Source organism: Megalobrama amblycephala, linkage group LG2 (assembly GCF_018812025.1).
Source record: "Megalobrama amblycephala isolate DHTTF-2021 linkage group LG2, ASM1881202v1, whole genome shotgun sequence".
NCBI classification, from domain to species: Eukaryota; Metazoa; Chordata; class Actinopteri; order Cypriniformes; family Xenocyprididae; genus Megalobrama; species Megalobrama amblycephala.
Genome location: NC_063045.1, coordinates 45409115 through 45436381, shown reverse-complemented (window position 1 = coordinate 45436381; position 27267 = coordinate 45409115). Strand labels below are relative to the sequence as shown.

General features: G+C 37.7%; 1 protein-coding gene across 1 annotated transcript in view; it reads right to left on the bottom strand.

Moving 5' to 3' along the window:
* gbe1a (glucan (1,4-alpha-), branching enzyme 1a) overlaps positions 1 to 27267 on the bottom strand; it is a 176020-nt gene that overhangs the window by 31990 nt on the left and 116763 nt on the right. The window contains exons 11-14 of the mRNA XM_048178643.1: positions 22967 to 23077; positions 22658 to 22829; positions 11659 to 11843; positions 10848 to 10978 (exon numbers count right to left, since the gene is read on the bottom strand). Of these exons, the coding sequence (XP_048034600.1) occupies positions 10848 to 10978; positions 11659 to 11843; positions 22658 to 22829; positions 22967 to 23077 (599 nt within the window). The remainder of the gene's footprint in view (positions 1 to 10847; positions 10979 to 11658; positions 11844 to 22657; positions 22830 to 22966; positions 23078 to 27267) is intronic.

Sequence of the window (27267 nt, the reverse complement as noted above, 5' to 3'; positions counted from 1 at the left end):
CGATGCTCGTAAAAGCTGCCAGCTGCTGTAGAGATTAGAGGAAGTCAAACACGTTTTTTTCAATTGTGAGCTGGATAAGAAGGGCAGGTGGCAAACTTATTCTCATTAAACCAGGAAATCTGTACTTCAAAAAATTATGGATCTGATCCAGATCCGACTTCCTTACTCCCAAGAGGTGAATCCCACTCCTCCTTCAACAAACAAACAAACAAACAAAAACTCACAGAGGAGGGAAAAAAGCATCAGGTCCAGGAATTGGCAAGCACATCATTTTGGAGAGAGATTATATCCGCCGACTTTCCATGATAGTTTTAAAATCGGCAATAAAAACGCAACGGCTCTGTGTAAAATTGGGGATTTGAGAGGGATTGTGGTTGAATCAAGTAAACAGACCACAATGCCATGTGCGTGAGCAGAACCGCACCTTCCCAAGCAACCCCGCGGCTTGATTGTCAGAGAATTTCTGCCTCTTAGGGGAGGTTGGTGGGAAAGCAATCTCTTTACTTTCTTGATTTTAGTTTTTTTTCCCCTGCATGCTGGCATGCATTTCCAAATCTTCTCCTGCTCGTTCTGTTTTTCCTCTTTCCTACTCTTCCCCCAGTTGTTTGGAAGGGAGCTGATTTCTCTCTACAACCCACTAGCTCTGAACGGAGGATGATAGTTTCCACCAGGCTCCTCCACTGTCCACGGGAAGGATTGAGAGATTTTTGGTGAAGGAATCGGGGCTCCGCACCACAGGAAGCACTCTGGGAATCAACACAGCCGTGGGCCATTCACCTAAATTCCTTGAACTGTAGAAAATCTAATATTCTAAATCTAAAATCTATATCCACATAACCTTCTCTCACTCTCTCCCTCTTTATCTGTTTGAAAGTTTTCTCCACCACGCCTGACTTTCTCATTTCAAACACAGCTTATCGTTTCTCTCTCTAGCCAATTTGCCCTTTTTTTGCTTCTAAAGGCTTTTTTCCAATATTTAATTCTGCCCTTAAATCGTCTCTGTTGAAATGTCGGAAAACGTCCAGACTATAACTTTAACAGCCCTGGAAGCTCTTGTTTCATAAGATTCATGTCTGCTTTCATCTCAGTGTAGATAAACAATTTAGTTACTTTCATTCTATGGCTATGCAAATTGTCAATGTGCCAACTCTGGGTTCACTGTGTGAATGAGGTTAATGTTTGAATCTTATGATAGCATCTACAGATTTAATTAATCATCATTAAATCAACATTAGACAATCCAATCAATCGCTCTCATCTGTTTTGTGTCCAATTGTTTTTTTTTAAAGGCTACGTTTAGAATGGAATACTAGCATACTGCTACACTCAGTGTACTGATTACTATTTGTTATAATTGTGAATGTGAATGATGTACGTTTCAAACTGCTATATATTACAGAGCCCCTAAGGGGCATGGTGATGAAAAAAAAAAATTAAATGGGAGGAAAAATTATATTTCAATGCTTTTGCATTCACTCACAAACTTTTGCGTTCTCTCGCAAAAGTATTACGTTCCCCCAAGAAACTTTGCATTTGCTTGGAAACGTTTTTATTTATTTATTTTTTTTAAACTATCATTTCACTTTAGGGGCTCTGTAGTACATTGCTATCACATGACCATTTTAAAAATGTTTTAAAAATAAATAAATGGTTCCTTTGCAGTTTTAGCTGTTGCAAAATTCTGTTGCAATACTTTTAAGCAGGGGCCTCCAAACTCGATCCTGGGGAGGCACTGTCCTGCAGAGTTTAGCTCTGACCACAATTAAACACACCTGTACCAGCTAATCAAGGTCAAACACTAGAAACTTCTAGGAAGGTGTGTTGAGGCAAGTTGGAGCTAAACTCTGCAGGACAGTGACACTCCAGGACCCAGTTTGGAGACCCCTGCTTTTAAGCAATTTTTGACCAAATATGGGCATAAAAGCAGTACACACTCTAAAACACAGGTCTCCAAACTCAGTCCTGGAGGGCCACTGTCCTACAGAGTTTAGCTTCAACTTGCCTCAACACACCTGCCTGGAAGTTTCTAGTATGCCTAATTAGACCTTGATTAGCTGGTTCAGGTGTGTTTAATTGGGGTTGGAGCTAAAATCTGCAAGACAGTGGCCCCCAGGACAGCATTTGGAGACCCCTGCTCTAAAATGTCTCATAGCAACAAGTTTAATGGAAAATATTGATATACATATTTATATTCATTTATTTATTTGAATCTCCTAGCATGCCAGAGTCAAGCAACATGGTCACTGCCTACTGACACTATTATTGACTGTTCTGAATAAAATCTTCCAAATACTGTAACTAAGTATTCCACATACATATTTTACAGTTCTCAAAATTTTAAGGGACAGAAAATTCATTTCAGCAACATACATAAACTTCTGTAAATATGATACATTTTTCTGAATGTTGCATAAATGCATGGATGTTGGTGGTCAAGTATGTTTAAAGTCCCACTGAAGAGGGTTGGCACGCGCAGCATTATTCAATGTGTTGATGTAATTTCAACTGAAACAGGAAGACAGGGTGATATATCGAAGAGCCCCGCTCATTTTTTAAAATAGCCAATAGCATTTCATTTATGTTACAGCTTGGCCAGAGCCGTTAGCCTCTGTAAAACATCAGTTTCCTTCTAATCTCTACCCGTTTCTCCTCATAATGTCCTTTATATCGTTTATATACAGCAATTCAAATGGGTCCGATACCTTTCGTGGTCCGCACCAACTCGCGCATATGATCTGCTCTAGAGAGCATTTGATTGGATAGAAGATTTGACAATGCTTCAGGAAGCTTTGGAGCACAAATGAATCAGTGTATCGAATCTGCAGTTTGGAGCGCCAAAGTCACGTGATTTCAGCCGTTGGCAGTTTGACGCACGATCTGAATCATGATTCGATACACTGATTCATTTATGCTCCGATGCTTCCTGAAGCAGTGTTTTGAAATCGGCCATCACTAAATAAGTCGTTATTTTGTTTTTTTTGGCGCACCAAAAATATTCTCTTCGCTTTATAATATTAATATTGAACCACTGTACTCACATGATCCGATTTAAATATGTTTTTAGTATCTTTATGGATCTTGAGAGAGGAAGTGTCATTGCTCTCTATGAAGGCCTCACAGAGCCATCGGATTTCAACTAAAATATCTTAATTTGTGTTCCAAAGATTAACGAAGGTCTTACGGGTGAGGAACGGCATGAGGGTGAGTAATAAATGACAGAATTTTCATTTTTGGGTGAACTAACCAATGCAAATGCTTGGCTCTCACAGCCAGGGTTCATGTGTAAATATATCTTAACTTTATAATAATGAGTCAAAAATGAGATACAAGAGTAGCGGTGGTATATGATTTCAAACACAGCCAGAGAATGAGACTGAGCCCAAGGCACTAAAAAGCAGAGATTACAGCATGTATTTGTCAAAGTAATTAATGGCATTGTTTCAGCTTACTGCCTGTAAACTGGTTTGAGTGGCAGTCATTGAAAATCCCTCATGCGTGCCCCTACGAATATGTAACATTATACAATCTGTAGCCTTTAACCTCAACTTGGTGCATTAGTCTTCATGAATAATGCAGATAAAAAGTTTCCCAAGTGTGAACTAAGTCCTGCCATCCTGTATACAGCTCTCTGAAACTGAATGGAAGATGGTCCTTTGTCTCAGTATCCCAATCGATCTTTAGATAACTTGCCCCCGGACACGTTTTAACTGGGGAACCCTTAAGTCTGCTGTAGACCTGACTGCACTCTACACTTCTCTCTATAGGGACAGAGTCTGGAGGACTTATTTCCTTTTATGCTTCTCTGCAGAGTGTGGTTACACTTGGTAAATGCGACTTACAAAAGCAAACAAAGTTAACAAGAGAAATCAAGAACAAAGTGTGTATGTAAACCCAATAAAAGAAACACTGTAAAAAGGTATTATTCATAATATTAAAATAAAATAATAAAATATATTATTATCTTCATTAGCAGTCATTTTACTTAATTAACCATATTTTTTCTTAGAGTCCTGTATATAACAAAATAAAAAAAGTAACTAAAAACTAACTAAATAAAAACAATCAAACAAAAAAAATATATATATATTGAAAAGAAGCCATTTCATTTAGTTATAGTTTTAGGGTTTTATACATAAATAAAATCTACATACCTACTTAAAAAACACAGTTATAGCACATCAGCTCAACCAAAGAAACTGGGGGTGGGATTATCTGTCCAAACAATGGAGGGCACTCTCTGCTTTTGGGAACAAACATTATTTTTGCAGTTCTTTTTGGTGTCACCAGTGGAGCAAAACTATGAACATGCTTTTTTTTTTCAGGTCTTTCTACAAGGCTTTGTTGATTTTAGGCAATTCATTCAATATGTCCTATGGGAAAATCACCATTTCGTACAAACCCTGTTTTGTGACTGTCCCTACCCATCCAGCAGAAAGCACGGCTGTGATCACCTATCAGAAGCCGGCTTGAGCCAGCCACGTTCTTATTGACCCGTTCAATTGGCTGAACGTCCCCTCCGCACTTCATGGCCCTGGAGACTGGAAGGATCGATATTCTCCCACGAGGTGAAATGATTGATCGTCCTCCAAGACCTCATCCCTGCTTTCCCCAAAACAAAACACTCCAGCGGAGGAGAAATCTGGCATAATGATCAGGTTTAAGCGATTAGTAACGGCTCCAGCCGGTCAGCAGCACAGCAATGGGAACGAGGGACAGCAGATATGAAACATTACTAGACCTCCATATCAGGTGTGTGTGTCACTGTATTACGCATGAGATATAATGAGGATGTGACTCAAAGCATTTCAAAGACAGATCAAGCTGACATCCTGGTGGAATTCACACTTCAACATCTACAGTATCAGTGCTGAGAGTCAGAGACACAGGACAGACCGTCGAGAGAATCTACTGGCAGGTCAAAAAAAAAGCATAACGCCACTTGAATATCAATTTCATTTCAAACTCTACATTTAGGTTTATGGCTTCAGGGTGGAAATGGAGGAATTTTTTTTTTTTTTCTTTTTCACAAAGCCCACATGGACTCTGGTTAAAGGCAAGGTTTTAATGAGAAGAATACACTGGCAAACACAAAACGATTAGGAGTTCAGGGAGGTGCACATGGGCCATATTTACTGTTCTTTCCACCGGTCGTGCACTTCTAACACCCTCGTCTCTCATCTTCAAAGCTCAACGGCTGGTGGCATAGAAAGAGGGCTCCCCCCTCATGCGCAAGACACAGAAAGGGCAGCGGCAGGGGCTGGAGGAAGCCTAAGTGGCCCTGGCTAAAGGGTGTCTTTATTCCCCGCCAAGCGGGCTCGCTGCCTGGGCTATGATTAAATAGAGGCCCTGGTGGGAGGCCTTCAGCTGGTGGAGCTCATCTCCGGCTGCTCCCCGCAGCCCTTGTTCTCTGAAGAGGAGACCAGGGGGTATGAACGGAGCTGCTGGGTGGGAGAGGGCCTCTGCTCTGGGTTTGCAATAATGAAGGGTTGCTCGCTCGAGTCTGGAACTGCTGGAGAGTGCATTAGCGACACGGTTCAAACTAGCCATTCAGCACGAGTAGCTCTGCGCCTTGCAGAGGTGTTTATTACTTGACAGTGGGGGCGTTTATAATTGAGCTTGAAAATTGTATGTAAGGTTAGGGCAAGGCTGAGTTTCCAGAGATGACAAAGCTTGTACTGCAAAAAAAAAAAAAAAACTTTCAATTTCTCATGTGTTTTTTTTTAAAAAAAGTCTCAGTCACCAAGGCTGCTTTTATTTGATCAAAACATTATCACAACTTAAAAGTTTTCATAAATGTAAATTTAAAATGTAATTTATTCCTGTGATGGCAAAACAGCATTGTATCATGCGCTATTGTTCTATTATACCAGTGCCTCATTTCCTGTGAGTTTAAGTTGCTCTGTTCCTGTTTTTTGCTCAGTGTTTGTTATGTTGAGACCAGCCTCACCAGTCTTTTGGTAAATCTCTCTTGTGATTTTCTCTGGATCTGACTTTTGCATTTTGTTGTCCTTTGGAAGTTTTTGGTAGTTTTACCTTTCTGGGAAACATCATTTACCCTTTGATGTTTCTAGACCCTCTTTTGGATTTTTTGTATTGACTCCTTGGAGCAATTTTTGGAACAAAAAGTTTCTGTTTGGAATTACTTTATAATTTTTTTTATCGACTCCTTGGAATATTTTGGAGATTCTGTTTGAAATTACTTTATAATTTTTTGCATTGACTTTTTAGAACTATCTTGGAATTACATTCTGGACTAATTAAAGAGACATTAAGTTTATTCCTTGACTGAGCTCTCATTTCTGCAACTGGGTTCTCAACCTTCTCCTACATTCAGCCCTCACAGCCTTGTTCTAACCTTGGTCCTTACATACAGTCTACAGTGTCAAATGATCCTTCAAAAAACGTTAATATGTGCTTGGCTACAACTTGGCAACTACCAATGTTAAAAACGGCTTAATGGTTTTTAAATGGTTGTGTATGTGTATGTGTAATATATATGTTTACAAAGAAAAAACAATGACAAAAATATTGATCATGTTGTCACTAAGTGAAAAAGTCTTTCCCAAACATAACCACAACACGTACAGTGAACCTGGAGAGAAACAACTTTGTATCAACTGATACAATTCCAAACTTTTTCATTTTGTAAGAAAAAGTCTAGTATTTCATCATGTATAAAACAAAAATAATATTGTCTTTTTCAAACGATCTCACTTGGCATCAAGCAACAATATTCTCTTAGTATCAGCTGCGACCTTGCAATGTACACGTACAAGGTTGTCTTTTTACTTATTTATCAAAACGTTACCTGGCAAAATATGCCTCTTAAGCAATCGTTGACTATCACAGAGTAGTATCCCTGTCCGCTTCCCTTGACTGCGAAAGAGGCAAACTAAGAGCAAAAGCACATTGAATGAAACATAAAAGTGGAAAGAAGTGCAGGGAAAGCTCTGGATATACCCCTACAATGCATTATCGATCACATTCACTTTTCCTGAAGCATCAAGACTGCAGAAAACCCCTTGCAGAAAGTCAAGCCTCCCCAACACAGAGCTCTGTTCTTGGGGGCAAAATAAGTATATCCCACCCCATCTGAAGCAGACTGCTGTGGTCTGTTTGCCACTACAATTTGCTGTTTTATTGATCTGAGGTATAGGTGCATCCATTTCGATGGGCTCAAAAACAAGACTCTGATGTTTCCAGTGACTCACGCACAAGCACATGACAAGATACAAACAAGAGCCTTGAAAATGAACAGAGACTATAATTACGACAGTTATGCAGATTTATACAGTAAAGTTAAGTCTGAGCGCAAGTAAAAATGTGTTTATTTAGCATTTTCATTATGTTTTATATTGTCAGAATAATAATTTTAGTGAAAAGCTGAACTTAATGTACATGAATTTCACAACAGAATATTAGAACTTGGTTTGTCCCCCTTTTTCAATTTACCAGTATGAGGGTGTTTAAAAAATGTGCAACAGTATATATATATATATATATATATATATATATATATATATATATATATATATATATATATATATATATATAAATAAAACTACACTGATTACATGAGCCACAGTGATAGTTACCTTCTCAAATAAATGTTAATGTAGTTTGTGTTGTTACAGGTTGAGGAGTCAAGACTGATCTCACTAGATAGTCTCTCAAATTACATCCACGTTTAAACAACGTGAGAGGGGGATCCTGGACAAGTTCAAGTCTTTCATCAGATTGAAAAATATGCCAGTGTTGGTTAATTATCTTTTTGATTTTTTTCTCTGCATGTTTAATATATTTAGTAGTCAAAATAACAATCTTTTTTTACTTTTTTTTCTTCAATAAATCTAAACGAGACTGATCATCAATTTTTTGTTCTGCAAATTGTTATATTTGTTTATAAAAAGTTATTATTATTTTTTAAATCAATAAGATTCATAATAAAATCATCTGGTGTACTACATATTATTTTTAACCAATACTTTTGGTTGTAAGGAGGACTGTTCTTTAAGGGTAACGGATAAGAGTCAGCTCTTAAAGGTGCCCTAGAATCAAAAATTGAATTTACCTTGGCATAGTTGAATAACAAGAGTTCAGTACATGGAAAAGACATACACTGAGTTTCAAACTCCATTGCTTCCTCCTTCTTATGTAAATCTCATTTGTTTAAAAGACCTACGGAAAACAGGCGAATCTCAACATAACACCGACTGTTACGTAACATTCGGGATCATTAATATGTATGCCCCAATATTTGCATATGCCAGTCCATGTTTAAGGCATTACACAAGGGCAGCCACTATTAACGTCTGGATCTGTGCACAGCTGAATCATCAGACTAAGTAAGCAAGCAAGGACAATAGCGAAAAATGGCAGATGGAGCAATAATAACTGACATGATCCATGATAACATGATATTTTTAGTGATATTTGTAAATTGTCTTTCTAAATGTTTCGTTAGCATGTTGCTAATGTACTGTTAAATGTGGTTAAAGTTACCATCGTTTATTACTGTATTCGCGGAGAAAAGAGCCGTCGCTATTTTCATTTTTAAACACTTGCAGTCTGTATAATGCATAAACACAACTTCATTCTTTATAAATCTCTCCAACAGTGTGTAATGTTAGCTTTAGCCACGGAGCACTATGAAACTCATTCAGAATCAAATGTAAACATCCAAATAAATACTATTTATTTATTATTCGATATTCTCCCACGAGGTGAAATGATTGATCGTCCTCCAAGACCTCATCCCTGCTTTCCCCAAAACAAAACACTCCAGCGGAGGAGAAATCTGGCATAATGATCAGGTTTAAGCGATTAGTAACGGCTCCAGCCTTTACAAAATGCATGACGAACATTTTGTAAAGATCCATTTGAGGGTTATATTAGCTGTGTGAACTTTGTTTATGCACTGTTTTATAGTCGAGAGGGAGCGCGAGATTTAAAGGGGCCGCAGCCTGAATCGGTGCATAGTTAATGATGCCTCAAAATAGGCAGTTAAAAAAATTAATTAAAATAAATCAATGGGGTATTTTGAGCTGAAACTTCACAGACGCATTCAGGGGACACCTTAGACTTATATTACATCTTGTGAAAGAACGTTCTAGGGCACCTTTAAAAGCATATTGTGAGTGGTAGATTTCTTAAAATCCAAGAAACTAATTTTGTTTGGTTGGAATTCAATGGCGTGCATGGTGTGTACCACAAGATATTTATCTCAGCCTTTGTTCAGTATCTCGGATGCTTTTCTGCCTTAAAGGTGCAGTAAGTGTTGTTCAACTATATTCTTGTCTGTAAAGTATGGCTACACTTTTGCCTTAAAGGAGACCTATAATACCCCTTTTATAAGATGTAATATAAGCCCTCTGATGTTCCCAGACTGCGTATGTGAAGTTTCAACTCAAAATACCCCATATAGATCAGGAAGAAGTTACAACTTTTAGAATGCATGTGGACGTTTCTGAATGGTTAGTGGATAAATTTATGTAGTTGCTGTGGAGTTGATTCAACTCATCGACTAGCATGTGCCATCATGTTAATCTTTTGTGCAAATTCAGCGTTGAATTGATCCTCGTTTGTGAAGCAGTTTGGCGTAAAATGGCGGCAACACTCTACTACAACAACTCTTCCTCTTCTCTAAAGCAGCCCAACATGGCCTCACCCCCTTTGTTGTGTGTTCCTGGGGGCAGAGTTTATGTAATTTTAGGGATAGTGATGTCACTAACCCGGAAGAAGCTTTTTGTAGTCCCTACCAGACATTTGTTGTAGTCCTTAAACAGAGAATTCTCTAAAAGAAAATATCTCCCTTTGCATTGAACTTTGAGCATCATAACTTTGCAAACATTGTTTATACTCTAACAGCAACATTACACACTAAAGTTAAAAAGTGAAATCATAATCAACCACCCCTTTAATAATAATAATAATAATAATACAAACGTGTTTTACATTTTTAAAAATCCTTCACTTTAAATTTAGATTACATTTTGAATCTCAGATTTTCAATGTGCTCTCAGACATTTAGACCCAACTGTACGTTCAATTAATTACACATTAAACATTTTCTGGAGTTCTTTGGAAGTTTTAACAAACACTGTGCCTTTAATTGCCCCGATTTCTGACTTACGGTAATTTCGTTTTCTGCTACATGCTAAAAATCCTTTCTAGCAAAAACAACAATGATATTAACCAGGCTAAGGCCTTCTCTTCGGTGCGTGTTGATGAGTGAGGGTATTTGTGTGAGCAAATACGTGCGAGTGGGAGATGTTTGATGAGCCGTAGTTTCTCTCGTTGTAGGGTGTCTCGTTTTCTCATACTAATTGGAGTCTCCGTACAAACACAATCTCCCATTGGTGCAACCTGAATGCCCCAAAACAGCATCACATGTGCACACCCACGCACATACAAAGCCATGAACAGCTCATTTTGTGTGATGAAAGTCACCTATAGCATCTCTGCAGCCAATTAAATGTGTTTTCAAGACTTGTCAGATTGTTCTCCCCTCCCCTCCGTCCCTAGCGTACAAGCTCATCTTTAAGCATCAATGGGAATGTGTCACAACCAATGGCAGGCCGGCCTCTAAAGAGCCATGAAGGGTTGAAGGACACACACACACAGAGGTCTTACATTGTAAAACACTGAAAACACACACTCAGTCTCATCATGCATATACTATGTGTGGCTAATGAATTTCTAATAAGTGCCCTAACCTCTCTCCCACATGCTTCCTGTATATTTCACAGCTCATATGCACACACATATAATCTCACTCCCACACACATATAAACACACTCCATTACTAAGATGTACTAGTCTTCTGGAGCTCCCTTGTGAAAGGATACTTCCCAGCATGCTCCACTGCCACCCTGTAGTTAATGTAGCTGTTGCAGGGATGGAAGTTGAAAATAAACAGCAGGTTTGCGCGTTCAAATACGATCACCTTATCAGCTTGATTCAAAGTCGTGACTGCCGCCTGATAGAAACAAAAACAAGATGCAAATGATGTAAATGACTGTCAAACACGATGCAAAATTATCATGAAATAATCTCAGGGGAAGATTTTATTGCTCAGATGTTGTTCCTAGATCATAAATTCTCAGATGTTTCTTCTAAAAACCCTTAGGAGAAATAACAATTTAAACAAATTAGACAATTGCTGATGTGAGTACAGAGGTACTCTGCTGAAAAACAATCTGCTCTTAGCTGATTTGTTGGTTTTTCGAGGGTTTGGGGCACTTGTCTGATAGTCAAGCTAGGAAATCCGCACCTCATTTTTTTTTTTTAAAGACAATATGAGTCTCTGATTGAATTGATGCATACATTGGACATAAACTGTTAACCCCATGTGGATAGAAAGGGTTTTATACAGTTTTATACAGTGGAAATCTTATTTCTGCTGTCTTCAGTACAAGGTGTGTGTGTGAAATGGGCTTCCCGCTATGGAGAGTCATGCCTGGTTGGCTGTATTATGCAATTTCATTATCATATGGGCCATGCATCTCATATCTCATTTAATATGGCAGATAAATAGCTCCCCACAGTTTAACAGATGGCAAGGACAGATCCAGCAAGGAGATTTACACTGGGTTTCTTCTGTAGGTTAAAACCAGTGTGAGATGTGCACATTTAGCAATGTGTGTATGTGCATCTCACCTGACCAGCAGCCAGCCAGCCGTATTTGTCTTCTGTAAGATTCATGTCACGGTCGAAAGCGTATAGTTGTCGGTATCGCAGATGCTCAATATCCACAAGGTTGAACTGGCGACGGGCATAATAGTAGCTCTCGTTGTTTCCTTTCCTAGGAAAGTCAAGCCATTCCGGATGGCCGAACTCGTTACCTGGAGAAAGAAAAGTTTGAAAAATAAAGATTGTAAAAGTTGGTGAAAGCTTTTATCACAAACAAGACAACATGCCCCAGAGCATTTTAAGGTAATTTAGCATGTTATAAAAATATTACAACTTACATACACTACAAACCCATGTCACGTGAGATTTTCTTACACTGCACAATGTTTTTAACTAAATAAGATTTATTTATTTATTTATATTTTACCAGCAATTTTTACCAGCATTATTATGAATGCTTGGCCATGAACAGGTAGAATCAGTCTTTTTGAAAGATCTTTAAGGAAAATGTAATATTTTAAACTTGATTTTTGTCTAGGATTTTTAGTTTTGATACAACTTTGATATAAGTGACAGGAACAAGTCTTGTTGAAGTTTTATTTAACAATTTACATGAAGGAACATGTAATAAAAATAAATACATTTTAGTATATAATACTTTATATTATGTAAATAATACTAAAACAATAACATATATAACATTATTTGAAATAAATCGTAGTATACTTTAAATGGTTTAAATTACACTGTTACTAAATATAATAATAACAATAATTATATATTATACATCAATTTATAATATTATATTAATATAAATAAAATATTAAAATAAATAAATGAATAAATAAAATTGTATCAAAACTAACTACAAAATAATACTTTATATTATGTAAAAATAACAACATTATAAATAAATACTAAGAATATATATTATCAATAAAATGACAATAAATTAATAAACTACTTATTGTATATAATACTTTAAATTATGTAAATACTACTACTAACAATAACATTATTATAAATACATAATTATAGTAAACATAAAATTATTTAAATTATTTAAATTATGCTACTACATATAATAATAATAATAATAATAATAAAAAAACAACATTATACATAATTATAATATAGTATTAATTTGAATAAACATAAATAAAAATAAATAAATGCAATTTTATCTAACTATAGAATAGTACTTTATATTATGTGAAAATAATAACATTATAAATACTAATAACATATAGTAATAATAATATTATAAATAAAATTATAATGAATGAATGAATGAATGAGAAATAGATGGGTTAATGCAATTTGATTGATGAAGAGGATCTTTCTTTTCTTCCCGATTCAAACTTACTTTCTCAATTAAACCATCAAGGTAACTTTAAAGTTTAAACTAATGAGTCCTTAAACACATTCACTGATAAATAAGAAGAAAAAAAGCAGCAGCAAAAAAAGACATTGAGACATTGAAGGATCCATGGCAGGAAGAAGAAATAAAAAGGGGGAAAAGAAAGAGAGCATATCAGAGCGATCAAATCCCTCAGCTTCCACTTGAACTTTACTTAATGTGCACGGGGACCTTCTGCGGCAAATAATTCTGATAGAGTCATATCATGTGTCAACCGGAGAGAGACAGAGCATAGGCTAGCAGTGCAGAAAGTGGCAAACGCTCGCACAAAGAACCATGACAGCTCAGACTCCATAATTAAACGAAGAGAGTGAAGATGACAAGACACTTTGTCTCTCTTACGGCCCCTGTCACCTCCGTCATGCGCCTTATCCTACCGCCCCATGCGCTGAATACAGACACAACGATAAGGGACGTCCGCTGCTCTCCACCTGCACATATATTAAGATAATCTTAAATTATTCACTCCTCGCACTGACGCTGTAGCCCTGAAAGTTATGGGAGAGCTTTGAAAAGAGCATTTTGAGCAAACACAACTGCTGATAGGCGGAATGGATTTCCTGAGTGAAAGTTTAGCCTGAATGAAATAGGCCGAATGTGAAGGTTCTATAGATTCGCTGCCTATGTTGTGCATAATTCTGCAGTTGTCTTTTTGAGAGATATATGAAGCTCACTTCAACCCACCAGTTGACTGACAGGTAAAAGGGGTCGAACTGTATGTTTTTCCAAGGTTAGATCAATATGGGAGCTACGTATAACTGGGCAACATACAAGGGAGATGGATTTCATCAAGGCCAGAAGGACTGCTGCTGTCCAGGTGCAGGTTAACAGCTACCACCCCCCCCCCCCCCAACCCCCTTACAGCTAGGAGCAAATGCTACAACCCAGAGATTGAAAAAGTTATAGAAGCACAAGCAGAATTTTACATTTTCTGAAGAAAATGCCCACACAAAACTCACCCATGCAACAGCCAGGATATTGATACTGTATGTGGCTGCTAAGATGTTCTTCTGAGTAGTTTTGCTAAGTGTGTTGCTAGGCGGCTGTCAAGTAGTTTTAATAATTGAAAATTTTAATTGAGGTGACAAACAGGATGCAAAATTGCAATTTGAAATAGAATGTAAGGAGGTAAAATTAAAATTCAAAGAAATATAAAATTAATGTTTAACTAAAAAGCAAAGATTGTCAAGACAAACATTTAATGCTTTGTTTGAAAGTTTTTGAAAAACAATATATGCTCTTTATACTCTAATCAAAATTTGAGTTGGCAAGTTTTTTTTTTTTTTTTTTTATGTTTATGTCTCACCAATGCTGCATATACTTGATCAAAAATACAGTAATATTGTGAAATGCTATTTTAAACTTAAACAACTGTTCTCTATTTAAATATATTTTAAAATGTAATTTATTCCTGTGATGGCAAAGCTGAATTTTCAGCATCCATTACTCCAGTCTTAAAGGATTAGTTCACTTTCAAATGAAAATTACCCCAAGCTTTATTTACCCTCAAGTCAGTGGTCAGTTAAGCTGCACAATTTATCGTGATTAAATTGCAAGCGATTTGGCAAAGGCTGCAATTTATTTAATGCGCAGCTTGTCAGAACTGTAAGCCAGAGGGCGCTCTTGCGCAGAAAGGATGCTCAACTGTCATTATGAAGAGAGTTTGGAGTAAAAACATGTTATTAAATGTTGTCTTTTGTTGGACAAGATGTTAATAAATGCTTCTCATGTCTGGAAATATGTTTGACGCGCATTGCTGTTTCAAACGTACATTATAAACGCCTCAAACTCGCAGTGCTTTCAGATGGATTAGCATATGGAGCCATAGTTCATCGACAAGCTGCACATAAAAAAAATAATCGCAGCCTTTGCTATTTCATAATCACACTAAGAATCGCGTTTAAGTGTTTAAGTTCAATGTTATTTTTCGTATCATGCTATAAATTGTGTAGCCCTACTTTCTTTGTAAGTTGAATACAGAAGGCGGTCTGGCAGAAGCTAGATATTTTATTTCATAACATGTTAAATATGATTTTTTTTTTTTTACACAAACGCATCGCTTTGTTTAGAAGGCCTTTATTAACCCCCCGTAGCCGAATGGATGTGGATGGAGGCACTTTCTTCAGCTCATACTCGGTCTCGCTCAAAAGCTTGGATGTGTCAGGATATTTATTAATATATCTCCGATTGCGTTCATCAGAAAGAATAAAGTCATTTACACATAGGATGACCTGAGGGTGAGTAAAGCTGATGCTGTTTTTTTTTTTTTTTGATGAGTAGAAAGTTCAAAAGAATTTATTTGAAATTCAAAAAAAATTACAGAATTTATAGATTTTTTTTTATGATAGATATGATGCTTTTTTGTAAACAATGTAAACATCTTTACAGTTATTTTTGATCAATTTAATGCATCCTTGCTGATTAAGAGCATTCATTAAAAAAAAAAAATCTTACTGACTTTACTGATATCTTACCGAACTTTTAAACGTCCTCTGCAAAATCTATGGACTTTTTTGATTGTTTAATTGAAAATGGTTAAGTACGACCATTGAGTAAAGAAATAGCATACTGTATTTCTTAAAAATTCACACAATTTCAGGCATCATTCATGTCTATTGCACAAATGGTGCAAAAAGTCCAAATCCTGTAAGAATGAGAAGCAGAAATAGTGTTTGCCTTAGCAAGCACCACTAAATATGCTAATTTTGCCACTTTACAAAATGCTGATACATACAAAACGTCACATTTTGCATTAGTTTGTGAGAGTCACAAGAGTGCACTAAGACAACAAAACACCACGATCAAAAACATCAGGCCACGACCATGCGGTTTCCCCACTGAAACCTTCTGAATAGGACAGAGTCAGACTTGTCAATTAGCGTAAGCATACCATTTTCATTTTTGATTAGGCAGTCTGGCCTCAAATAACCACACAAAAAGCGTGCATACACACACACACACACACACACACACACACACACACACACACACACACACACACACACACACACACACACACACACACACACACACACACTTCCCTTTTAAGATTCCACTAAGCCCATAATCTGATCTGACGTGTAGTGATGTTTGAAGTCAAGTTTCTCTTTGGTTACTATAGAGTGAGGCCAAAGATCCTGGTGAGCTGCAATGGGATTTAAACAGTTTGCATGAAAAGCCCTCCAAATGAACCCATAAATAAGAAATGGACTTCTTCTTAGCTCTCCATCTCTTTCATGTGTAACAAGCTGCAAGGTGGAGATTAGATGGTCTTTGAGTTTGGTGTCAATTTGAAGTCAAAGAAAGAAGCTCTTGCCTTCTCTGTTAAAGATAATGTGACTTGTATGCAGCCCCTGCAGAGGTGGGACTAAAAGATGAGGCTCAATATGGATTTTGGTCTGAGAATTATAGGGGAAAAAAAAAAAAAAAACGACATGTAGAGCTCAAACAGTACAATGTGTGTTCTTTGAATGACAGTCATTTTTCAATGTTAGATGAGTTTAAAGTATGTTATGATAAATGAAGTGTGACTTCATTTTCAGCCAGCTTTAATTAACCTAATTCAAAGCTACCTGTTATGTTTGAATTACCTCTCTAAACAACTCTCCACATATCTAATTGGCTCTGTAGGATACTATGATCAGTCAAGTGTATCTGGAAACCAAATTCAGATGAATATAAAAACCATTTAAATTTTATTTATTCCAAAAAAAAAAAAAAAGTGTGAGTCACACCAATTTCTAACTCTGAGTTGATTTTTTTTTTAAATGTTAATGTCTTAGAGGGGTTGTTTACAAGTGGAAAATGAATACAGATTTTCTTTCATTGCATCATCAAGGAAAAAAAAAAAAGATTATGTCACATCATACTAAAAAAGAGTTCACCCAGGGGACCCCTTCTTCTGGTTTTTATGAGAATTTTATGGCAATTTTTTCATCCACAAGGCAAAAATCTTAAGTCCAGTTGCTTATAAATGTCATAGCACGCACACTTACGTCTGTAGCACTCACTTAAATCTGTGAGAATAAGGAATAATAATAGCGTTTGGCTTGGCAAGTGCCTCTGAATATGCTAATTTTATACCTTTATACAAAAATGCTTATACATACAAAAAGTTACTTTTTGCATTATGCTTGTGAAAGTTACAAGAGGGGGCATTCAGACAACAAAACAGCAAGATCAAGACTCTTTTGCATCACAAAGGCGACGACCTTGTGGTTTCCATGTTAAGAATGCTTGGTAAGACCTCTGCCAAAATAACACTCCAAACTTCTGTCTTAATAACCCGGAGACAACTTTAGCTGGATGCTTTTAAATATATAGTCTGTGTGTCTGGCTGCTTTTGTTTAGTGTGCAATTTTGCTAGCCGTCTGCCTATTCCTGTCTTAATTAGGGGGGTAGGAGTCTGTCTAATAGGTGGAATAACTTCCTCTCTATTCCAGTAGGAGCAAACATTACCTTTACTTCACCACAAATCTAATAACACTCATACACTGGCCCTAAAATGTATTTGGATACTTAAGCCACCCTTAAAATGCACAAATGCCATTGCAGTAAATAACAAAATATCACAAAAGGTGGCATTTATTTTGAGGAAAGACTGCAAAGCACACTTTTCAAGCCAAATATTTCTCAAAAGCAGGTTTGTTTGAACACTTTATTGTCAATAATTAATGTCCAGTTCAGGATCAACTTCAAGTTCATGAATAATGCAAACTGTTTTCAAGTTTAGTCACATTTACTTCAGTGATACGCAGAAATAAAAGCCCCTAAACTGGTCTTTTCTTAAATCAAACCTGTCTTTTATACTCTTCCCAAGATCAATAAAAGATTAATTGATCCTCCAGGTCTACCAATCGTGGCACAGACTAATTCCCTTTTATCTCCTTTATCTCAGTATGTTGACTTTTTTATTAAACCATTTGTACATTCATTACCATCTTACATTAGGGATTCCACTGATTTCATTAATAAGATTTCTGAGTTACATGATTTACCTGATATGTCTTTATTATTAACTTTGGATATAATGAGTCTATATACTAACATCTCACATGAGAGAGGGCTTAATGCCCTTAGACATTACCTCTCTGCACGGGGTGATATCATACCACCGTCAGAGTTTCTGATTGAGATGGCTTCATATGTTTTGAAATATAATTATTTCAGTTTTGATAAAGATTTTTTCCCCCTTCAGATTAGTGGTACGGCAATGGGTTCGATTTTTGCCCCTAATTATGCCAATTGTTTTTTTTTTTTGTTTTTTTTAGCATTGTTATGTATTTATTTCTGAAAAAAAAATCCTTTCTGTTCACGCATTATTAAATGGTATAGGTACATTAATGATATAGTCTGTATTTTTTTGGGGAGATTACAATGAGGTTCGGGAATTTATCCATCTGACCTTTCTAAAAAAGGGTCTGCCTAAGAGGATTTGTTATTCTGACTCAGATTTTATTGAAAAAACGGAAATCATTAAAATACATTTTTCGAAAGAGGCTATCCTTCTGAATGGATTGACGAAGCATTCAGCACAACTTTTCAAAAGACATGTTAAAAAAGCATTCTTTCACTTTTATTATGACCTATTCCTCTAAGTCTTATTTGATAAGATCAATTTTTAAAAAAATACTGGTATTTGTTGTCCTCTGATCCTGAGTTGGGTGCAATTTTCCAGCATCCTCTGCTGATTGTCTATAAATGGGCTAAGAACTTAAAAGATCATTTAGTACATGGCCGTTTTCAGAGTTGCATTCTTAGTCCATCTCAGAGATTAATCATTCCTTTACTAAATGGAAACTAAAACATAATTTTTTGTCATCCAAGAACTGGGAAAAAATTTAGCATTAATTCTGTGATCACTTGTGTCTCTACACATGTTGTCTATTTGATCCGGTGTCCTTGTGGTTTGGGTTATGTTGGAAAAACTTCACGTCAGCTAAAACAAAGAATTAGTGAGCATAAGAGTTCTATCAGAAGAAAAGATGTTAATTATCCTGTCGCGGCACATTTTCGTGGCCGATGTTTCCTCCTTACAATTTTGCGTCATCGAAAAAATTTGTGTGCCACCTAGAGGAGGCGATATTGAATTGTTCTTACAGAGACGCGAGTTGTTTTGGATCTTCATCATTCATACCCATAGGTGATAAAGTCTGAAGGGTAAAGCATTATTTAATGTGATGTTATAGTTATTATGTATGTATGTACTGTATGTGTTTTTTTGTTTTTTCTTTCTTTTTTCTCACCATTTACAATATATGATTGAGGATGTAACTATGTGAAGTGGTGTTAATGAGGTATTCAGCTTGATTGGAAATTGTTGATTCTTCACTGTGATTGGTCATGTTATTATTTTAAATGCAATTGAGTTTAAATAGTATGTTGATGCCTGATGAAGGTTATGCGACTGAAACGTTGCTGATGAAATATTTTTGACACGGTTTTGCAAGTATTGTTAGTGTGCAGGATTGTTTTGGTTTTCTATCAAATCAAACTACAAAAGTTCTTGCATGCGAACCAGCAGGGACAGGACATAATGTTCTTTTCAAACTAATGAGATATTCGAAACAAACAGAAGAGGGGGAAAAGCAAGTTTTGTTCCCTGTTTCTGAGTTCTCAACCTACCCTGCTCCATCGGAAAAGGCTAAAGAGGTACTTAAAACAGAGAGTAAATAAATAAATGCAGGCCAACGCTTCCCGCCCACAAATGAAACTCTTTTGCTGCGCGAAGAAAATGGCACCCCTTTCAAATTCAATTAAAGCCTCTTCAGGCACATTGCCTTCCTGTGTGCTTCTCAGGCCTTGTCTGGCAGCCTCCGCGCTGTCAGGCTAATGCTTCTCTGATCTCCTGCTGAAATTTCTATTAATCAGGACTGGTGTTTTTCTGCTTTCACTTCCACATACACCAGTGACAGGATGATTTGTTCTTGTTTTTATTTAACCTCCTTTTAACTTGAAACTTTCATTCTTTTTCATCTTATTTCTCCCACGCTAACCCTGAATCCTTGGATGTGCGCAGATAGCGGGTTTAAATTGGTGAATTATTTGCTCTGCTGGCATGTTGGGAAAAGAAATGAGCCATTTAAGAGAGAAAATATTGTAGTGTTTTATGCTTCTGAAAACATACTTTATTTTTGATATGTAATGATAAACATTAGCTGTCAACAAGCTAATATAAACCTAAATATTTAAAAATTACTGTTTAAAACTATGCTTATTATGCTACTGTATCCATCCATCCATCCATGTATGTACATGCACATCCTAAATAACAGTGATAGTTGTAATAACAAACAGCAGAGGCAGACAGGCGTAACGATTTCTGATCAGTTCTCTAGTTCCTAGGAGAGGAGCCAAAGTCAATGAAAGAGAACTACTAATCAGAGGAGGAACACTGCTAACATCAATGTCCAATAGCACAATGATCCGGAGAGAAAGAGGGCAGGGAGGAATGGACGTGCACCACAACCATCTCATGAACCAACGGATGTTAATCTGCCAAGCCTGAAGCAGCTCTCACAGTTCAAACAGCGACCTCAAAAACGGGCTGGAATATTTACAGAGCTGTACTAGCGTGTCGGCTGGTGCAGGAGATGATGTAGCCGCAGCATGCTAATTAACAGTGTAAGCGGGGAGAGAGATCGATGTGTTTGTGTGGATGGATCTGAGCAAAACTGAGCATTGATTTGAGAAGGAGTGCAGTATAGTCTTTCACCTGCACCGCCAGGACAAACTCGCTCTGTTCCACCAAGTGCTTCTTTACGCAGTTTTCACTAGGTCATAATTCAGTTACTAAAAAAGCTAGTGAAAAAAAGAACTGACTATGTTCTGCTTTAAATCTACTCAATAGAACTGAGGGAAATCAGTTTGGGAGTCACATTTTATTGGGGCAAGTTGTCCTATATGTTTTAAATGTTATAAATCTACAAATTACTTTGAACATTTTGTTTCATAATTGTTATTATTGTTTTACGGTCTTAAATTTTTCTGAAAAGCATATAATAGACTGTTGTGACAGCTTACCCCATATAGTGTGACAGCATGCCCACAAAAGGGTGACCTATGTTCAGTGAATTTTTTTTTCCTGGGAAATATAGATCTGTTGAATAGCTTTTTTGAAGCCAAATCTCCCAGATTTGTTCCTTTTCTCTTGAAATGCAGGTATGTCCTCTTCCATGTTCACCAAATGTTTCGTTTTTATTTTGTTCTGGCCTTTCTCTCACTTTGAGTTAAGAGGAATTTTCGAGGATGAGGAGCTTTAGCTTGACATGTCAGATTGATTCTTTTGCTTGAACAATTTGTTCTCGCTCAACACGGGCTAAACGACTGCCTCGCCATCGATCTGATGGCGCTGCTGTTTGCTGTCTGGCCTTGACTGTTTCAAGTGTCAGGCATATTTTCCTTTTTTTTCCTTTTTGAATGTGCTCTGCCACTCGCCTTTGTATGCAATTATACTGAAGTGCCTTTACTTACTATTTGCAGATGGAGAGATACAAAGATGGTAACCTTTGGACATATTACTGTTTTTAGTACTGTCGCACAGACATGGATGAGCAGACAAAGTGAAATGCTTTTATGTGTTTGATAGAAGAGGAGTGCGCTTGTAATGAAAGACATCTTTACTCATCTAGACAGCAATCTTTTACTGCCTCAAGCCCATGAGTGTAGTTTCTTTTCCTGTGTTGTGATGTGTGTACACACTTACTTAGCTTTCTTTTTGGCCACTAGTCTGATAGCAACACCAACATGGTGTGCAGATGGGTTCTGTGCTGGTCACAATTTTTTTTTTCAACCGTTCAACGGTTCAACTCCAGCCCTAAATATTTGCTTGTCTTGAACAGAGCCGAGGGGTGGATAAATGATGACGTTGTCTATGGTGGTCCTCTGTATGTCTAAATATTAAAATCACTCTCGGTACTGTGAAAATTACAATATGCCACCTAGACAAACACTGAGATACGCAATGTTAGTTTTTAGTCAGGTAAACAACACGTAGCAGCATTACGTCACTGTTCATTTCTCAAGTCTGTGGAAACACGCAGCCAGTCTGCGACAGGCTCAGAACTGTCTCTGGCTCCAGAACGAGACACATTATGGTGGAAAGAGGTATGGATCGTCGTAAGGATCGTCTCATTTTATAAACTGATATCACAAAATGTATAAATATCTGTTTTTTAATTGTAATGCCAATTGCAACCACACCAATATTTGGAACTAACCATTTGAAATCTATTCCGTAAAATTCTTAGAACAAACCCTTAGACTAAAGGGGCTCGCACACCGGACGCGAAGCTCAGCGCCGCGCAACGCCGCGACATGTCTTAACATTGTTTTCTATTGTTTTCTGGGCGCCGCGGACAGGCGCCGAATATCGCCGCCGGTGTGCGTACACTCATAGAAAATAATGTGTTACAATTTTAAAAACGTGTCGTGGCGCTGAGCGGCGCTGAGCTTCGCGTCCGGTGTGCGAGCCCCTTAACTCAGTATGCTACAAAACTTGTTTATGTTTGCCAAAAACACTAACAAACCCACTTCCTCTTCCTCGGTGGAGGCACATTACAGCAAAGCACCAAGTATCTAGCAAAAGTGGTTTCCAAGGAGACTCACCCATGAAGTTGAGGTAGCCCTCCCCTCCCAGACTGTGAGTGAGGAGACGAATGAGTTTATGCAGCTGGATGCCACGGTCTATAACAGGCGTCATAGCAATGAGAGCACTCATGTTGGTGTACATCTCTTTGTCCATCAGCCAAAATGCCAGTGACTTGTCCCCAACCAACGCCTAGCAAGAAGCGAGATTTGAGTGTGTACAACCTTGTATAACGCAAAGAAAACATCAAGTTACACCAAAGTGTTTGTGCAGCTGGTCGAGAAAGGAAGGTTCTACTAAATCTTTTATTAAATTTACAAATTACTAACCTGGTCATGGCTCTCAGCATAAGTGACAGATGCCTCCCCTCTCCTTCTGTTGGTCAGCGTGTAAACAATGTTCCCCAAATCCCAGTCCTCGTCCCGAATTTCCTTCAGGACCTTTGATGAACAATTAAGCAAACAAAAAGACACAAAACATACTATTCAGTTATTATTTTCTACAACATCAACACTATTTGGACCAAAATTAGAATCTACAGAATTAGAATGCAGTATTATGTGAGTAGTCCTAAGCTGAATTTGAACCCACACAGTTTGATCACAGCACTTGCGTGCTAAATCCTCTGCACTTGCATGAAAGGATGCAAACTGAATCAGTTGGGGTAGGATACATGAGTTTTTGAATAGGAAATGACAGGCAGACCCCTTAGGTGGCTCGTTTTTTTGTTGCAGTGTCAAGTTGAGGTCAGAGCTGCATCTGAGTGTCAACTCGGGACAAAACTCAATGTACCAAGCTCAATAGCCTGAGAGTCCTCTACAGACCAGGTGTGGGATCCTTCATGTGTGAAATCCCAGATTGGCAACCTGCATTCGGATGCCCGTCCCCTGGCCTCTGTCTTTCCCATATCCCTTGTTTTGGAACAGCCATCTTGAAGCAGAATCTGTATTTAGTGGAAGACTGGCTCATTGACCACATTAATGGTCAGAGCTGGTGAATCCCATTGACTTTGCCAATACCGACTGTAGTTCTGGGTCGGTGAATTGGTGTGCTTTGCGGGAGTGGGTCGATCGCTATGTTTGGACTCAGTGGAGCAATGTTCAGGTCATTGACTGGATCAGTGCTGCATGTTGTCCTCCAATGACTTATTTGAGAATGAGCTCAAAATTCGAAAAAGTCGAACCGAAGGATGAAAGTTCTGTTCTTTAAAGGTGACCTACCAAACTGTTTCTAGCTTGCAAGTGCTCTGTGTTGATCGGACACAATTTGAGTGGCCAAGGGTCAATGAGCACAGCTGGATAGTAGAGTGAGTCTGGCACTCTGTGTCAGAACACAGGATAAAACTCTTTGTACTGCTCGAACTCTCTCTAACGAACACAAACACCTGCTTGCGGCGAGACACCTGTTTCTGATTATGAGTATTTACCTCGGGATGTTTTTTCCCCAGATGAGCATATTCATTTGGCACATCATTTTATTTTATAAACATTTCAGAGCATACTGATATCAAGTCGGGAGGCTGATGTTTGTTTTGAAGTATAAGGTGAGGGGGTGAGGACAAACTTGTTCCTTGGATTAACCTAGCAGGAAAAAAAACTGCTATAAACCAGCCTAAAGAGGTTAGCTGGTCTCCTAGCTTGGCCAAACTGGTTAGGCTGGTATGTTTTGCCAGTTTTAAGGGAAGTTTTGACCATTTGTCTACTGGTCACCCACTGGTCTATTGGAGACCAGTTAGACCATATGAAGACCAGCTTCCCTGCAAGGCCAAACTGGCTAGGCTGTTCTGATATGCCAGTTTTAAAGGGGTTTTGGCCATTTGTCTGCTGTTTAGCCACTGGTCTCTTGGAAACTAGCGTTGTAGTCAAGACCACCTAAACCGAGACCAAAGTCGAGGCAAAGACCAGTGTGTGTCGAGACCAAGACTAGACCAAGACCAAGGCCAAGGCAAGTCGAGACAGAGTCAAGACCAAGACCGGACTAGCACTCCTCAAATTCATCTGAAAGATCCACATTTACTGCCTGAGAAATGTCTTATTTTTAATCAATAATTACAATTAGAATAATAAAAGACACTATATAGAGCTGTTAAAACAACAATTAAAACAACAAAATTCATCTTTACGCTGCAGAGGTAGAACAGAAGTTGCATCTGAACTGGTACAATTACAAATGCATAAATAATGTTGAAATTAATGTTTTTTTTTTTTTTAATTTGTGAACATTTGTAAAAAAAAAAAAATCACGAAAAATATCACGTTTGCCTCTTTCTTGTGATATTGCTTAATTATATCATATGTTATAATATAAATATCATGATCACAAGTACTTTTTTGCAATCATATCTTGAATTTTGTGGGCATTTGTACTAATTTTGGGGACATTTTTGACAATCCCTTGTTGATTTCTGACCCGGCACAACAGTAACAAAATAAATGAAATTAGAAATAAAGTCAATGATTGCACTTAAAGCAGTAAGTTTTACATCTAATCAAATTAATGATGTTAACAAAGAAATCAGACAATGCAATGGCAATTTAGTGATATCTCGCAGTTGTGGTCTTGACCGGTCTTGAAATAAAATCCAGAGTCCTTTTAAGGTGTTCTCACACTGGGCGCTCTGAACCGTGCCCGAGTGCATTTGACCCCCAAAGCCCGGGTTTGTTTGACAAGTGTGATCGCTCCGTTCTGTGCCCAGGCGTGGTTCGTTTAGCCGTCCCTGGCCCGCTTGGAAGAGGTGGCTGTCTTTGTAATAATTCTCTGATACATGCAAGTGAAAATCGCTGCGCGGCATAAATTATAAATATATTAGGCAGCATCTTAGCAAAAGTGCTTTTCTTCCTGTTTTCTTCCATTCAAAAAGTTGTATTGTATATGATGTAAGCGTGCTCCGGCCCAGCGACGGAGTGGGGAGGGGGGACAATCGCGCTCGGGCTCGGTTCAAGGCAACCGTGCCTAGTTTGAATACACCCTTAGTCTGAAGCCAAGACAAGATCGAGACCAAATGCGGCCGAGACCAAGACAAGACGAAGACTTTCAAAAAATGGTCTTAAGACCGGTCTCGAGTACTACAACACTATTGGAAACCAGTTAAACCATCTGAAGATCAGCTTCCCTACCTAGACAAGCTGGTAAAGTTAGTATGTTTAGCTGGTTTTAAAGGGGTTTTAGGCACTTTTCAGTTGGTCAGCCTGGGACACCACCTACAAAAAAGCAAACAGGCTAAACTAATAAACCAGGTGAAAAGTTTGCCATGTCAGTCACGAGACTGGTTATCCAAGCCCTGGTTTAAATGTACTGCACATACAGCATGTTTTAGTGCCTTTCTCATCCATTGATGGAATGTTGTCCCGGTGGCCCTTTAAGACAGTGGTTCCCAAACTTTTTTCCAGGAGACCCCTATTTTAACATTTAAAATCCTTAACGAACCCACATTCTAGATACTTTATTATATGAATTAGAATCAGAATTGTTCTAGAATGTACATTAGCTTATTTTCCATTAACTTTACTTAAATTCTAAATTTACAACAGCGCATAAAAATGTGGTCTGAGTTTCACAAACAAAAAACGCAAACAGGCTGAATGAAAATGTAAATCCATTCTCTGTCAGTAGGTTGTGCTTTTGTAACAGCAGAAATAGAGCTGTTTCCCCCGTAACCCCATAAACAAAGCAGAGCTGCGCTTATAAACACTACGCCTTACTCAGAGGGACGATGAAAAGAAAATGCCATCAAAACTTTTCAAGGCAGTCAGTTCCCTTCAGAGATACATTCATAGAATCCATTCATACTTTAATTCATATTATTTCCCTCAGAACTCTGTTGTAAAACCTCTCACTTCTTTCGCCATTTTTTTCAAACGAAACCTACACTTCCTGCTGTATCTGCGTGAGTGCTTACTTTGCTTAATACTGTACAGTCAAATGCAGTTTTAATGATGATTAAAATATTAAACTGTAATACTAACCGGCAGAAATTGCATTGTGGTTTATTGTCAAACTGGTAACTGTTTCCTCACTAACCCTCAAACTACAATGAGCTTGGCGACCCCTCTTAAATCTTTAGTGACCCTAGGTTGGGAAACAATGCTTTAAGAAATGTGACTGTCTGGATATGTTGTGAGAGTTACCTGTGAGCAGTGCGATTTTACAACGCGGTTTCGATGGTGCTCACGTGGTGGAGAGTCGATACCATTAAAGTCCATAAAAAAAAAAAACAACAAGAAATATGCATTTCTAGTGAATTATAAACTCCTCAGTGTTTTGCTTATTCAGATGGCTGTGTATTGTGTTAATTGATGGTGATTTCTGTGAAGATACGTCTCTGTGTGGGGAATCAAATCAATGCAAATGTTTCTCGAAGAAGCGTAAGTGATTATCTATCATCAATATCAGCATAATATTAACATTATATTTGTGTATAATTCAACGTTAACCAGTGTTATTGAATTGTGTTTAATTAAGACGAGAGAAAATTGCTCTGTAGGCCCTCTGTGTGTTTCCGGGGTGAGCGTGAAGCATCAGAGTGAGTGATTTTCACTTTTATTGATTCCCAAAAAGTGTTAATTAGTCATGTGCATGTGTTTCATTGAAACAAGTAGAATGTTATTGTTGTTTTAATGTCATGTGTTTC